Source organism: Cherax quadricarinatus, chromosome 78, assembly GCF_038502225.1.
Source record: "Cherax quadricarinatus isolate ZL_2023a chromosome 78, ASM3850222v1, whole genome shotgun sequence".
In the NCBI taxonomy this organism is placed as follows: Eukaryota; Metazoa; Arthropoda; class Malacostraca; order Decapoda; family Parastacidae; genus Cherax; species Cherax quadricarinatus.
In genome coordinates this window covers 10,351,605-10,368,950 of record NC_091369.1, presented here as the reverse complement: position 1 = coordinate 10,368,950, position 17,346 = coordinate 10,351,605, and the positions used below count along the sequence as shown (strand labels likewise).

Here is a 17,346-nt window from a genome sequence, read left to right as displayed (position 1 = left end):
ACCCTCGTTCATCCTGTACCACGCTCCTACCCTCGTTCATCCTGTACCACGCTCCTACCCTCGTTCATCCTGCACCACGCTCCTACCCTCGTTCATCCTGCACCACGCTCCTACCCTCGTTCATCCTGCACCACGCTGCTACCCTCGTTCATCCTGCACCACGCTCCTACCCTCGTTCATCCTGCACCACGCTCCTACCCTCGTTCATCCTGCACCACGCTCCTACACTCGTTCATCCTGCACCACGCTCCTACCCTCGTTCATCCTGCACCACGCTCCTACCCTCGTTCATCCTGCACCACGCTCCTACCCTCGTTCATCCTGCACCACGCTCCTACCCTCGTCCATCCTGTTCATCCTGCACCACGCTCCTACCCTCGTTCATCCTGCACCACGCTCCTACCCTCGTTCATCCTGTACCACGCTCCTACCCTCGTTCATCCTGCACCACGCTCCTACCCTCGTTCATCCTGCACCACGCTCCTACCCTCGTTCATCCTGCACCACGCTCCTACCCTCGTTCATCCTGCACCACGCTCCTACCCTCGTTCATCCTGCACCACGCTCCTACCCTCGTTCATCCTGCACCACGCTCCTACCCTCGTTCATCCTGCACCACGCTCCTACCCTCGTTCATCCTGCACCACGCTCCTACCCTCGTTCATCCTGCACCACGCTCCTACCTTCGTTCATCCTGCACCACGCTCCTACCCTCGTTCATCCTGTACCACGCTCCTACCCTCGTTCATCCTGCACCACGCTCCTACCCTCGTTCATCCTGCGCCACGCTCCTACCCTCGTTCATCCTGCACCACGCTCCTACCCTCGTTCATCCTGCACCACGCTCCTACCCTCGTTCATCCTGCACCACGCTCCTACCCTCGGTCATCCTGCACCACGCTCCTACCCTCGTTCATCCTGTACCACGCTCCTACCCTCGTACATCCTGTACCACGCTCCTACCCTCGTTCATCCTGTACCACGCTCCTACCCTCGTTCATCCTGCACCACGCTCCTACCCTCGTTCATCCTGCACCACGCTCCTACCCTCGTTCATCCTGTACCACGCTCCTACCCTCGTACATCCTGTACCACGCTCCTACCCTCGTTCATCCTGCACCACGCTCCTACCCTCGTACATCCTGTACCACGCTCCTACCCTCGTTCATCCTGTACCACGCTCCTACCCTCGTTCATCCTGTACCACGCTCCTACCCTCGTTCATCCTGTACCACGCTCCTACCCTCGTTCATCCTGTACCACGCTCCTACCCTCGTTCATCCTGTACCACGCTCCTACCCTCGTTCATCCTGTACCACGCTCCTACCCTCTTTCATCCTGTACCACGCTCCTACCCTCGTTCATCCTGCACCACGCTCCTACCCTCATTCATCCTGTACCACGCTCCTACCCTCGTTCATCCTGTACCACGCTCCTACCCTCGTTCATCCTGTACCACGCTCCTACCCTCGTTCATCCTGTACCACGCTCCTACCCTCGTACATCCTGCACCACGCTCCTACCCTCGTTCATCCTGTACCACGCTCCTACCCTCGTTCATCCTGCACCACGCTCCTACCCTCGTTCATCCTGCACCACGCTCCTACCCTCGTACATCCTGTACCACGCTCCTTCCCTCGTGCATCCTACACCACGCTCCTACCCTCGTTCATCCTGTACCACGCTCCTACCCTCGTACATCCTACACCACGCTCCTACCCTCGTACATCCTACACGCTCCTACCCTCGTACATCCTACACCACGCTCCTACCCTCGTACATCCTGCACCACGCTCTTACCCTCGTACATCCTACACGCTCCTACCCTCGTACATCCTGCACCACGCTCCTACCCTCGTTCATCCTGCACCACGCTCCTACCCTCGTACATCCTACACCACGCTCCTACCCTCGTTCATCCTGCACCACGCTCCTACCCTCGTACATCCTGCACCACGCTCCTACCCTCGTACATCCTGTACCACGCTCCTACCCTCGTACATCCTACACCACGCTCCTACCCTCGTACATCCTACACCACGCTCCTACCCTCGTTCATCCTGCACCACGCTCCTACCCTCGTACATCCTACACCACGCTCCTACCCTCGTACATCCTGTACCACGCTCCTACCCTCGTGCATCCTACACCACGCTCCTACCCTCGTACATCCTACACCACGCTCCTACCCTCGTACATCCTACACCACGCTCCTACCCTCGTACATCCTACACCACGCTCCTACCCTCGTACATCCTGTACCACGCTCCTACCCTCGTGCATCCTACACCACGCTCCTACCCTCGTACATCCTACACCACGCTCCTACCCTCGTACATCCTACACCACGCTCCTACCCTCGTACATCCTACACCACGCTCCTACCCTCGTACATCCTACACCACGCTCCTACCCTCGTACATCCTACACCACGCTCCTACCCTCGTACACTGTTCTCTCTAAACAACACCATATTTCTCTGCTGGCCGTAACGTGCACCACATAAGCTCTAGTGACGCCATGTAATTATAAACTGCAGATGTTAGTGTATGGACAGATTTTTGTTGTCTATGAAGAGTGACAGACATACACGGAACGTAATGGAGGTTTGTCGGTGATTCTTGACTATTGTTGTGTTCAAGAATCTGTCTTGTATAGAATTAAGGACATCTTTCGTAGGTCAGTAGACCTACTGCAGTGTTCCTCCATTCTTGTGTTATGTTCTTTTGTGCGTGTCTGACTGGTCTGGGACCTTGCTACCTCACAGTGTTGTTTCTAACCAGGGCACCAATGTTGCAAGCACTGTACCAATGTTGCAGACAATTTATCATTGTTGCAAACACTTTACTACTGTTGCAAACTACGCAGTGTTATTGTTCATACACTACACAGTGTTACTATTATACACTGCACAATGTTATTGCTCATACACTGCACAATAACGTGGTTTAAGTGTTCTTCTGAAGTGAATACTTCTGAGTTATTATTTTTTTGGGGTCTGATTTTCTTGAGTGATAAACGTAAATTTAGGGTTGGATGGACCCCAGTCCTCTCCCTTCATCAGTTCCCTCACCTGGCTCGTCTCCTCTTCCACCTTCACATTCTGTAAACCATTCCTTCCTTCCCACACTTTCCAACTTACATTCCAGTAATCCAGGTTTACCTTGACGCCGGGCCCGAGAAATATGATTCTAAGTAGGTTGTCCCTACACACACACACACACACACACACACACACACACACACACACACACACACACACACACACACACACACACACACACACACACACACACACACTTTCACACACACACACACACACACACACACACACACACACACACACACACACACACACACACACACACTTTCTCACACACACACACAGCAACACAAGAGAGAGAGGGGTGGGTGGATTGCATATTCTTGGACTGCAAGAAGGCGTTTGACACAGTTCCACACAAGAGATTGGTGCAAAAACTGGAGGACCAAGCAGGGATAACAGGGAAGGCACTACAATGGATCAGGGAATACTTGTCAGGAAGACAGCAGCGAGTCATGGTACGTGGCGAGGTGTCAGAGTGGGCACCTGTGACCAGCGGGGTCCCACAGGGGTCAGTCCTAGGACCAGTGCTGTTTCTGGTATTTGTGAACAACATGACGGAAGGAATAGACTCTGAGGTGTCCCTGTTTGCAGATGACGTGAAGTTGATGAGAAGAATTCACTCGATCGAAGACCAGGCAGAACTACAAAGGGATCTGGACAGACTGCAGACCTGGTCCAGCAATTGGCTACTGGAGTTCAATCCCACCAAGTGCAAAGTCATGAAGATTGGGGAAGGGCAAAGAAGACCGCAGACGGAGTACAGTCTAGGGGGCCAGAGACTACAAACCTCACTCAAGGAAAAAGATCTTGGGGTGAGTATAACACCAGGCACATCTCGTGAAGAGCACATCAACCAAATAACGGCTGCAGCATATGGGCGCCTAGCAAACCTCAGAACAGCATTCCGACATCTTAATAAGAAATCGTTCAGGACCCTGTATACCGTGTACGTTAGGCCCATATTGGAGTATTCGGGACCAGTTTGGAACCCACACCTAGCCAAGCACGTAAAGAAACTAGAGAAAGTGCAAAGGTTTGCAACAAGACTAGTCCCAGAGCTAAGAGGTATGTCCTACGAGGAGAGGTTAAGGGAAATCAACCTGACGACACTGGAGGACAGGAGATATAGGGGGGACATGATAACGACATATAAAATACTGAGAGGAATTGACAAGGTGGACAAAGACAGGATGTTCCAGAGATGGGACACAGTAACAAGGGGACACAGTTGTAAGTTGAAGACACAGATGAATCACAGGGATGTTAGGAAGTATTTCTTCAGCCACAGAGTAGTCAGGAAGTGGAATAGTTTGGGAAGCGATGTAGTGGAGGCAGGATCCATACATAGCTTTAAGCAGAGGTATGATAAATCTCACGGTTCAGGGAGAGTGACCTAGTAGTGATCAGTGAAGAGGCGGGGCCAGGAGCTCGGACTCGACCCCTGCAACCTCAACTAGGTGAGTACACACACACACTTTCACATACACACACTTTCACATACACACACTTTCACACACACACACACACACACACACACACACACACACACACACACACACACACACACACACACACTTTCACACACACTTTCACACACTTTCACACACACTTTCACACACACACACACACACACACACACACACACACACACACACACACACACACACACACACACTTGACCTCCCCTTCGTGAGTCCAGCAGCAAAACACACACCAGTTAGGTTACATACACCTTGCTTCAACTGATAGTTCAAACAGTCTTCTAAAGTCATGACGTCTTGTGTCTCCTTCGTATGGCTTCTCACAGCTCGCTGCATCCAGCCAGGGTGAGTCTGGCGTCACCCTCATGTGACTCCAGCAGGTTCACTACCTTTAACACGTCTCTTGCTTCTTCCTTGTGAGGGTGTGAGGTAGTGGTAGAGAAGCATGGCAGGAATACAGAAAGATGACAGGGGTACAGTGGTATAGCAGGGGTACAGCAACATGGCAAGAGTACAGGAAGAAGACAGGGTACAGCAACATGGCAGGGGTACAAGAGGAAGACAGGGGTACAGGGGTACAGCAACATGGCAGGGGTACAGGAGGAAGACAGGGGTACAGTGGTATACCAGGGGTACAGCAACATGGCAGGGGTACAGGAAGAAGACAGGGTACAGCAGCATGGCAGGGGTACAGGGGTACAGCAACATGGCAGGAGTACAGGAAGAAGACAGGGTACAGCAACATGGCAGGGGTACAAGAGGAAGACAGGGGTACAGGGGTACAGCAACATGGCAGGGGTACAGGAAGAAGACAGGGGTACAAGTATACCAGGGGTACAGACAGAGGTACATGGCAGGGGTACAGGAAGAAGGGGTACAGCAGCATGGCAGGGGTACAGGGGTACAGCACCAGGGCAGGAGTACAGGAAGAAGACAGGGTACAGCAACATGGCAGGGGTACAAGAGGAAGACAGGGGTACAGTGGTATACCAGGGGTACAGCAACATGGCAGGAGTACAGGAAGAAGACAGGGTACAGCAACATGGCAGGGGTACAAGAGGAAGACAGGGGTACAGGGGTACAGGAAGAAGACAGGGTACAGCAACATGGCAGGGGTACAAGAGGAAGACAGGGGTACAGGGGTACAGCAACATGGCAGGGGTACAGGAAGACAGGGTACAGCAACATGGCAGGGGTACAAGAGGAAGACAGGGGTACAGGGGTACAGCAACATGGCAGGAGTACAGGAAGAAGACAGGGTACAGCAACATGGCAGGGGTACAAGAGGAAGACAGGGGTACAGCAACATGGCAGGAGTACAGGAAGAAGACAGGGTACAGCAACATGGCAGGGGTACAAGAGGAAGACAGGGGTACAGGGGTACAGCAACATGGCAGGGGTACAGGAAGAAGACAGGGTACAGCAACATGGCAGGGGTACAAGAGGAAGACAGGGGTACAGCAACATGGCAGGAGTACAGGAAGAAGACAGGGTACAGCAACATGGCAGGGGTACAAGAGGAAGACAGGGGTACAGGGGTACAGCAACATGGCAGGGGTACAAGAGGAAGACAGGGGTACAGGGGTACAGCAACATGGCAGGGGTACAAGAGGAAGACAGGGGTACAGGGGTACAGCAACATGGCAGGGGTACAAGAAGATGCCTCCAGACTCTCCAAGACAATGGTGCTCTTCACCTCTAATGATCAGGGACAGATTACCTCATTTTTTGTATATAGTTCTACTCTTCCATTTATGTCCTTGAATTTGTATTGATAATCACTGGATGGCGAAACGTCTACAATAAAGATACCCAGATGTTGCACACGTGTCAGATTCTTCGTCCTGTTGGTACTGTATACCATACATATAAACAGCTCGCGAATAAAAGAGAAGCCTAGAAATGTGAACTGCCAACATGGACAAGTATCCTTACTAGGTGCCAGATCAACCAGACTGTGATGAATATGTGGGGCTGTGGGTCAGCAACAGCTTGGTTGAGTAGGCAAGCATCAGACGAGCCTGGCCCATGGCCGGGCTCCGGGAGTAGAAAAATTCTCGGAACTTATCAGAGTTATGGCCCGATAAAAAATTAATCACGAACAGCTGAGTTAAGACAAGAGCATCTCCGTGGTAGAAATAGCCCTTGTGGCTTAGCGCTTCTTTTTGATTATTATAATAATAATCAGTGATAGAAAACTCCTAGAACCCCCCACATGTGTCCCCCCCCATTAACCCTACCATACCACTGGCGGGGGTGGAACCCGCGATCAGAGACATAAAACTCCAGACTGATCGCGGGTTCTATCCCCGCCCGTGGCATGATTTGTTTGCAATCGTGTCATTACGATTTCGTGAGTCATTGAACCTACTTTTACATTAAAATAGGCTCAAACTCTTTAAATAGTCACAGCGTAAGCTTCAATCTCTTGTTAATTCATGAAAGTCGTCCGTCTGTGAACTCTGTCAACATGAACATAGCAGACAGACCAGCTGAACTCTTTTAAAAGTAAAGGATACTGCCCAAGGTGAGATTCTGATCCCATCTTGCTATCCCTGAGAACAGCATTTACGTAAGTGGATGCTGTGTTCCCTGGGAGCTGCCTTCACCTGGCCAACCCTCCCCTGCCTGGCCAGATGGTCAGGTGGTGTGATGGCTGGCCAGGTGGAGTGATGGCTGGATAGGTGGTGTGATGGCTGGCCAGGTGGAGTGATGGTTGGCCAGGTGGTGTGATGGCTGGCCAGGTGGAGTGATGGCTGGATAGGTGGTGTGATGGCTGGATAGGTGGTGTGATGGCTGGCCAGGTGGAGTGATGGCTGGCCAGGTGGAGTGATGGCTGGATAGGTGGAGTGATGGCTGGATAGGTGGTGTGATGGCTGGCCAGGTGGAGTGATGGCTGGCCAGGTGGAGTGATGGTTGGCCAGGTGGAGTGATGGCTGGACAGGTGGTGTGATGGCTGGCCAGGTGGAGTGATGGCTGGCCAGGTGGTGTGAAGGCTGGCCAGGTGGAGTGATGGCTGGATAGGTGGAGTGATGGCTGGCCAGGTGGAGTGATGGCTGGCCAGGTGGTGTGATGGCTGGCCAGGTGGAGTGATGGCTGGCCAGGTGGAGTGATGGCTGGCCAGGTGGTGTGATGGCTGGCCAGGTGGAGTGATGGCTGGCCAGGTGGAGTGATGGCTGGCCAGGTGGAGTGATGGCTGGCCAGGTGGAGTGATGGCTGGCCAGGTGGAGTGATGGTTGGCCAGGTGGTGTGATGGCTGGCCAGGTGGTGTGATGGCTGGCCAGGTGGAGTGATGGCTGGCCAGGTGGTGTGATGGCTGGCCAGGTGGAGTGATGGCTGGCCAGGTGGAGTGATGGCTGGCCAGGTGGTGTGATGGCTGGCCAGGTGGAGTGATGGCTGGCCAGGTGGAGTGATGGCTGGCCAGGTGGAGTGATGGCTGGCCAGGTGGAGTGATGGCTGGCCAGGTGGAGTGATGGCTGGCCAGGTGGAGTGATGGCTGGCCCGGGGGCGTGATGGCTGGCCAGGTGGAGTGATGGCTGGCCAGGTGGAGTGATGGCTGGCCAGGTGGAGTGATGGCTGGCCAGGTGGAGTGATGGCTGGCCAGGTGGAGTGATGGCTGGCCAGGTGGAGTGATGGCTGGCCAGGTGGAGTGATGGCTGGCCAGGTGGAGTGATGGCTGGCCAGGTGGAGTGATGGCTGGCCAGGTGGAGTGATGGCTGGCCAGGTGGAGTGATGGCTGGCCAGGTGGAGTGATGGCTGGCCAGGTGGAGTGATGGCTGGCCAGGTGGAGTGATGGCTGGCCAGGTGGAGTGATGGCTGGCCAGGTGGAGTGATGGCTGGCCAGGTGGTGTGATGGCTGGCCAGGTGGAGTGATGGCTGGCCAGGTGGAGTGATGGCTGGCCAGGTGGAGTGATGGCTGGCCAGGTGGAGTGATGGCTGGCCAGGTGGAGTGATGGCTGGCCAGGTGGAGTGATGGCTGGCCAGGTGGAGTGATGGCTGGCCAGGTGGAGTGATGGCTGGCCAGGTGGAGTGATGGCTGGCCAGGTGGAGTGATGGCTGGCCAGGTGGAGTGATGGCTGGCCAGGTGGAGTGATGGCTGGCCAGGTGGAGTGATGGCTGGCCAGGTGGAGTGATGGCTGGCCAGGTGGAGTGATGGCTGGCCAGGTGGAGTGATGGCTGGCCAGGTGGAGTGATGGCTGGCCAGGTGGTGTGATGGCTGGCCAGGTGGAGTGATGGCTGGCCAGGTGGAGTGATGGCTGGCCAGGTGGAGTGATGGCTGGCCAGGTGGAGTGATGGCTGGCCAGGTGGAGTGATGGCTGGCCAGGTGGAGTGATGGCTGGCCAGGTGGAGTGATGGCTGGCCAGGTGGAGTGATGGCTGGCCAGGTGGAGTGATGGCTGGCCAGGTGGAGTGATGGCTGGCCAGGTGGAGTGATGGCTGGCCAGGTGGAGTGATGGCTGGCCAGGTGGAGTGATGGCTGGCCAGGTGGTGTGATGGCTGGCCAGGTGGAGTGATGGCTGGCCAGGTGGAGTGATGGCTGGCCAGGTGGAGTGATGGCTGGCCAGGTGGAGTGATGGCTGGCCAGGTGGAGTGATGGCTGGCCAGGTGGAGTGATGGCTGGCCAGGTGGAGTGATGGCTGGCCAGGTGGAGTGATGGCTGGCCAGGTGGAGTGATGGCTGGCCAGGTGGAGTGATGGCTGGCCAGGTGGAGTGATGGCTGGTACAAATATACTGAGAGGCACAAAACACACTCGTTGAGACATTTTTTCTCATGTTCTACACAGTGAAACGTTGCCTCGTTAAGAACTGGATAGAAACCTAAAGTCAGTATCTGACCTGCCGGACTGTGGTTCGTATTTTGAATTGCATGCGGCTGGCAGTAACAGCCTGGTTGGTCAGGCCCTGATCAACCGTGAGGTTTGGTCATGGACCGGGCCGCGGGGGCGTTGATGCCTGGAACACCCTTCAGGTAGACTCTAGGTAGTATTGCTTGACACAAGCTTACCTGTGATGGAGTATCCAGAACTTCTAATGGAGTATCCGGAATGTCTGATGGAGTATCCAGGTGCTCTGAGGTATGTGTTTAGAAGGTGTAAGATAAGATAAGATAAGATTTCGTTCGGATTTTTAACCCCGGAGGGTTAGCCACCCAGGATAACCCAAGAAAGTCAGTGCGTCATCGAGGACTGTCTAACTTATTTCCATTGGGGTCCTTAATCTTGTCCCCCAGGATGCGACCCACACCAGTCGACTAACACCCAGGTACCTATTTGCTGCTAGGTGAACAGGACAATAGGTGTAAGGAAACGTGTCGGAATTTCCACCCGCCGGGAATCGAACCCGGGCCCTCCGTGTGTGAAGCGGGAGCTTTAGCCACCAGACCACCGGTATCCAAGAGCTGTGATGAAATGTGTATATAGAACATGTGACGGAGCGAGTGTCCAGGTGTGATGGTAGGCAGTGCTCTCGCTTCACACGCTGAGTTCGTGGTTCGATCCCCGGAAAGGGTAGAAACATTGGGCGTGTTTCCTTACACCTTTTGTCCCCGTTCACCTAACAAGCAAGTAGGTACCTGGGTGTTAGTCACTTGGTGTGGGTCGCATCCTGGGGGACAATATTGAAGACCATAGTGGAAATAAGACACACTGCCTTGATGACGCCCTGATTTTCTTGGGTTATCCTGGGTGGCTAACCCTCCGGGGTTAAAAATCCGAACAAAATCTTACCTTATCTCTTACCTTATGTAGCCAAGTGTTTGCTCTGGATGGTTGATTATCTCAGTGTTGTTATGATGGGTGAGCTTGAGGTTAATGATATCACTGCCATGACAAGTGTTGTGTTTGTGTGTATTAAACTAGCCTCCCTCCCTCCCTCCCTCTCTCCCTCTCTCCCTCTCTCCCTCCCTCTCTCCCTCCCTCTCTCCCTCCCTCTCTCTCTCTTTCCACACTGGTATATTACAAACCATTCTGGAAAAGTACCCTGACTTTGCTCACTGTATTTACAAGATTTAGACTTTGCCACCGAAGTGGCTAGTTTATTGTGGACCTCATATCCATCCTGTGGACGGTAGCGCAAGAGCATATGGATACACAAAAGGCCTAGGAACTAGGCCCCAAAAGGGTTAACAGGTGTACGTTTGGATTTATATCTACAGTTCACTTGTCTGTTACAAGCAAATTCAGGAAATTTGCTTAGTATATCTGGTATTTTCATTAATAAGATATCTTGACATGTCACAGATTATTATACTGTATCTCTATATTCCTCAATAAGTGGACACTTAAGCACATAGTGTTCAAGACAGTGACCATATGCCTGACCACATAAATTGCAACATCAGTCAGTCTGTTCACATTGCAAGTTACTCCATAAACATACTTATCTACGTTCATGTTATCATACTCAGACTTCTAATTGCATTCCTATAACAATCATTTTCATTATTTACTTCTCTCCTAATATTATTCCTAATGATAGATATACCAAAGTTATATTCTGCATTCTCCTTCTGGGTGCTCTTCTTGACTAACATATCAACTTTAGCGTGGAGTAATCCAGTGTATGATGGGATCCATAGTAATTGTGCATTAATTCCTTAAATAAATCATTACCACTTTTGTGTGTGTGCGTGTGACCTAATTCATGTCTGAATAAATAATTCATTACGATTGTGACCAAATATAAGCATGTAAATAGTTTATTACCACTATAACATGTTCAGTTTTCAAAATTTTGCGGCCCAGTCCCTGGACTCATTATGTAGCTCTGTAGTCTTTAGACTCTCACCCACAGGATGGGTATGGGGTGACTACCACCCACAAGATGGATGTGGGGTGCATAATAAAGATGTTTAACTAAATATACGCCCTCGTTTCCCTCACATCTCCCACTTTCCATCTATCCATCCTTCCATTCCCCTCCACTCTCCATCCATCCATTATATAAGCCATTCTGAGAGATGCTACATCCCAAGTAATAATTCCAGTTCTGGCAACGTTTCGCTCTCCAGGAGCTTTATCAAGCAATGGCTTGATAAAGCTCCTGGAGAGCGAAACGTTGCCACAATAAATGTCACAATTCCAGTTCTGTTGGAACAAAACCTCAGGTTCACATTTCAACATCAACAGCACCCTTCTGATGTATCCAGTTTTGCTAAATAAAAAAATTCTCATGTACATTTCCTTGCCAGATATTATTATCTGATGTTACTTCCTACCATAATCACTTAGCATCTCAGTTGTCCTGTCCTGCTGCACTTCCAGTCGCATCTTCTGTGCTTATTTTCCCTTGCCAAGCCTTCTAGCAAGTGTCCCGGGACGTAAACAGCAGCTCCACTTCTAACAACTACTACCATTTCCTCTTATCAAGTAGTTTCTTCACCAGGCACTGCCATCACTAACGTCAGTAACCATCACTCTTTCCTCTTTAAGGTAGTTTATTCAGTTCAGACCTCCGTTATCAGCGGCAGTAACCACTAATTGCTCCGGCAGGTAGTTTCTTCAGCAAGTACCCTCGTCACCGGCGACTCATCAGCATCAACAAGCGCTACACAGGACACATCAACCAAGAGTTCAACCTCAGACATGACTGGAACTCTCTCCTCTCTGACGACGAGAGCCTTCTCTTCAAGCACTTCTCCAGCGACTTCTTCCCTGAGGTACGCCACCAGGTATAAATACATGCAGATGTACACATTTGTGATCAGACTATTTGGTCCTGTTAAGGGACCAGGAAAGTGGGGAGAACTTGATACGGCTAAAGCTGTCAAGGGATCCTATAAACAGTCGACAGCACGAGAGGGTACTACGGAATCCTTAAAGTCAAGGAGTCTGGATATGTTGGTAACAGAATCAATTTTATCAATTTCTTGGATCGAAATGGAGTATTGCAGACAATATTTTTACAAAAGATGCCCATTGTTATTAGGACTTTTTCGCTCTGGCTTTTAATATGTGAACTGATTGAAAACTGTCCTCAAAACGATTTCCACACTCCTGCAGAACGACTCGATGGTGCGGTACCTGAATGAGTTCGTGGTGCGGCAGGGGTTACGGGTGCGGTACAATACTGCGGTACGAGATATACGCCGTGTACCCAGCACGGTACAACAACCATCAGGCTACTTCACCATACGCGACCAGCACAACCGTCACTACACTTGTAGGTAAGTGCCACACCTGAGATAAGTGCCATCACACCTCGGTAAACGGTCAGTGGAAATAGATAATGATGGCAGGAAAATCTTTTATTACCAAGTTACTAATATATAAGAATAGGTAAATATTCCACCTTGAATGGCATAAGAGCGCCCTTAGGTCAGGCTCAGAGAAAGTGAGGTCAAAGGTGAGGTCATATATTTTTGTAAGTAGGTGGCAGTGACAAGACAAGGTTTAACATAAAATTCACAAATGATATGGGCAGTGGGTATAGCGACCATCTACGATCACTTGCTTTATTTGACGGTGTTGGGGAGGTGGATCGTGGCTACTTCTGGTGTAACAAGGTGATCTTTCCCAGTCTTTGTGAAAACGTTCACAAGACACATATGCATCAGTTATGTATCTTTATTCCGAAACGTTTAGTCTACACAGTAGACTTCAGTTGAGTACAGAGCTTTAAGATGGACTATGGATGTGGTGCTAGTGTTCATACTGTAGGCATATTTATGTTCCTGAAGAAATGTCTGAAAGTCTCAGCCGGTCTTTCTAACAGATTTTTTTCATTTCTCAACACAGTATGTTGTGCACTGTTGCTGTACAAGTAGATCTGACTCTAGGGTTAGTGGTAATATCTGTGGTAGTTGTGATGGTAAGGACTATCATGTCCATGTTGGCTTGTTGGAGAAGCGTCTACCTGGAGGGTATTCCGGGGATCAACGCCCCCGCGGCCCGGTCCACGACTAGGCCTGGTGGATCAGGGCCTGATCAACCAGGCTGTTACTGCTAGTCACATGTAGTCCAACGTACGAACCACAGCCCGGCTGATCCGGCACTGACTTTAGGTATCTGTCCAGCTCCCTCTTGAAGGCAGTCAGGGGTCTATTGGTAATTCCCCTTATGCTTGGTGGGAGGCTGTTGAACAGTCTTGGGCCCCGGACACTAATGGTGCTTTCTCTTAGTGTACCAATGGCGCCCCTACTTTTAATTGGGGGTATTTTGCACTGCCTGCCAAGTCTTTTACTTTCGTAAGGAGTGATTTCTGTGTGCAGATTTGGAACCATTCCTTCCAGGATTTTCCAAGTGTAGATTATGATACATATCTCTCTCCTGCGTTCCAGCGAGTACAAGTCAAGTGCTTCCAAGCTTTCCCAGTAGCCGAGGTGCTTGATAGAACTTGTACGTGCAGTAAAGGTTCTCTGAATGTCGACTCGTTGGCGTTCTGTAGAAACTAACCTCTTGCTCCAGCTGTGACTTATTTAGGTTTAACACTTATTTTTAATATATTAGCATTAGTAAAGATAGTTTAAGGTGTACAAGTGATACTGTTGAAGCTATCATAGACACTGCAAGGTGTACAAACAACGTAGCTGAGGTTCTCACTGTATCTCAGTTTTAGAGAAAGTTCAGAAGGTACAGAAAAATTTGTCCGTTAAAAACAAACGTTCTACCGCTGTAAGTAAAGTAAAAGGACAAGTGCAACTAATGTGACATTTTATTGTGGCAACGTTTCGCTCTCCAGGAGCTTTATCAAGCCGTTCTGCCGCTGCGCTGCGTCCCTTGAAGGCGGCCGGGGGGAGGGGGAGGGGGAGGGAAGTTGTCTTCAAGCCACTTAAGGATCCTTGATCACAGTACGTGGATATTTATGCTCCCTCATTCTTGAATCTTTTCTTTCCACCTTCCAACACTCAGGTGCTGCATGTTAATATAAAATTAATTCGAAGTTGACCTAGATACTTCGAGTAGAATCGCTCAGGTGAAGCTGCCACCATCGGTAAATGTTACACATTTTATAAACTGAGATAAGATAATTATAATGATAATTATTTATAAAGTATGCACTAAGGTAGGATAGTTTTATAATGTTAATTGAACTGTATAAAAAATATAATTTTTGACTTAGGCTGAAGTGTTTCCCAGGTACATGATAGTAGCCACGGGTATGGGCATCCCCAACACACCCACCTTCCCCGGGTCTGACCTGGTTCATGGGTACGAGGACCTCCAGATTGACCCCAGCTACTATGAGGGCAAGAGTGTACTCATCCTGGGCCGCGGTGAGTACAGTACTCAGCACTTGGCTACTAAATGAATGGTGGTAAATGTCTTATTTTTTTTTTAGTCGGTCTACGCTAGTAAGAGACGTGTGTGTGTGTGTGTGTGTGTGTGTGTGTGTGTGTGTGTGTGTGTGTGTGTGTGTGTGTGTGTGTGTATCCGCTTAATTCGCAAACAGGCGAAATTATTTATAAACATTGTCTCAATCCACGGCAGGATTCGAACCTGCAAACTCGGCATCAGAGGTGAGACCTGTGTAAATTTCGTCTCAAAAATTAGTGTTCCACGTTGCTAATCTTGTAAATCTAAATATAATCCTTATAAGATAGGTTAGTCAATAAAGTTAAATAAAATATTTAAACAATAAATTAAATTAAGTAAATACCGAATTACACACACACACACACACACACACACACACACACACACACACACACACACACACACACACACACACACACACACACACACACACACACACACACACAAACAACTCTTACTTCTTACATTTATGTATTAATCCTGAGTGTGCAGCAGCACCTGTTATTTCCAGCATATATTAACATTCCCAGTGGGAATGAAAGCGAGAGACGAAGACTAATTATACTGACAGTGTGTTGATGTTTTGATACAGTTCTTGAAAACAGACTGGTTCATTTGTGGATAAAACAACGAATAGGCGTTCTAGACGCTCATGATGCCATGTTCCTTCTTACCCAGTGCTCGAATCTGCCCAGGCTAACATATTTTCTAACATGCTAACCCTCGTATGACAGTTCAGAACTACATGTATGCGACATTATCCTGAGGCTGAAATTTACAAGAGTACTGAACCTTACTCTAGGAGACTGACAGTGAGACCAAGCTACACTTCCAGTCAGACTTGTAAGTACTGGTATCTGCAGGACATCATACATTGCACTACCTGCTTTTCTGTCTTCATATGTGGCATCCAATGAACTTGTAGCAGCGATTCTTTCAGAACACTTCAGGGGTAATGTTGGAGTTCGTGACCAAAAGTTCATTGATGGGCTCTGGTGGCCTGGTGGTTAACGCTCTCGCTTCACACGGTGAGGGCCTGGGTTCGATTCCCAGCCAGAGTAGAAACATTGGACGTGTTTCTTTCCACCTGTTGTCTATGTTCCCCATCAGTAAAATGGGTACCTGGGTGTTAGTCGACTGGTGTGGGTCGCATCCTGGGACACTGACCTAAGGAGGCCTGGTCACAGACCGGGCCGCGGGGGCGTTGACCCCCGGAACTCTCTCCAGATAAACTCTCTCCAGAAACTCCAGATGGATCCAGGTTCTGGGATAATCTGACGGATTCTTCAACCAGACCTGCTGGCCCCCAACAATTACTGGCGATCACACTGGGATGGCTCACTAATGGAGAAGAGAAAGCTTCAACAATGCTTGAGTGTGTGTCGGGGAAGGACAGAGCCCTCATCCTGGCACTGAGAACTCATCATGCGGAAGATTTCCTGGTGGTTGTCCCCAGTTCCTCCCTTTGGCTCATTCTTCGACCCACAGACCATCGGCATTGGTGTTGCCCTCCGCCTTGCCGCCCCTATCTTCACCTAAAACAGGTGATTTACGGCAGTAAATCAGCACACCGATTCGGGTACCTTCGTCTTGTTTGTCGTAGATTAGAGGGGAAGATTGCAAGTCATAAATAGGTTAATAACATCAAGAGGAGCCTCACAACAGTTGAATGTCCAGCAAAAAGGGAGCCACCCCAACTGTGCAGATCTGATGACAACCAAAAGCTTCTAGATGGAATTACTTTGCAAGCCTGGACAGACGGCAAGCAGGTGGTGAGGGACTACGCATGTACATCCACATTGGCTAATACCTATCTCCAGTACACCAGGGAGAAAGGATGGGCAGCTGCCAGGTTCAGGGAGTCCCAGAAGTCTAGGAAGTACGGTGAACTTGCCTATCATTATATGATTGTTCCCATAGGCACAGAGACCCTTGTCCCATGGGAAAAGAGCGAATCCAAGTTCCTTAAGGAGCAAGACAAAAGGCTCTTCAGGACAGCTAAAAATCCCGGGACAGCTAGTTTTCTGTTTCAACGACTCGGTGCTGTAGTTCAGCCTGTTGTATGATGGGTACACCCCAGCTCTGAAGAGCTGGATGAGAATTTTGTAATGTAGTTTTTCACAAACACGTAGCAATATGTACTTGAAATGTATCCCTCGCATTAAATATATCGTACTCCTTCATTGTTTATGAAATGCAAAAGATGAGGTGGAGACTAAATATTTTCCTCGAAGTGTTTCTACCTCTCCGAGGCCATGGGTCCCCACAATTTGCAATACTGGTGAACTAACAAAATATATAATTTATATATATTTATATATAATTTATATATATTTATATATAATCTTTCAACAAACTGGCCATGTCCCACTGAAGCAGGGTGGCCCGAAAAGAAAAACAAAAGTTTATCTTTTTAACTATAGTAATGTATACAGGAGAAGGGGTTACTAGGCCCTTGCTCCCGGCATTTTAGTCGCCTCTTACAACACGCATGGCTTACAGAGGAA

The 17,346-nt window shown here is 49.8% G+C and overlaps 1 protein-coding gene across 2 annotated transcripts in view; it reads left to right on the top strand.

Annotated features, from left to right (window-relative positions):
• LOC128701662 (FAD-dependent oxidoreductase domain-containing protein 2-like) overlaps nt 1-17,346 on the top strand; it is a 144,171-nt gene that overhangs the window by 110,281 nt on the left and 16,544 nt on the right. For both annotated transcript variants that reach the window (XM_070101719.1, XM_070101718.1), the window contains exons 3-5: nt 12,077-12,243; nt 12,587-12,750; nt 14,663-14,799. In XM_070101719.1, coding sequence (XP_069957820.1) covers nt 12,077-12,243; nt 12,587-12,750; nt 14,663-14,799 — 468 coding nt within the window. The remainder of the gene's footprint in view (nt 1-12,076; nt 12,244-12,586; nt 12,751-14,662; nt 14,800-17,346) is intronic.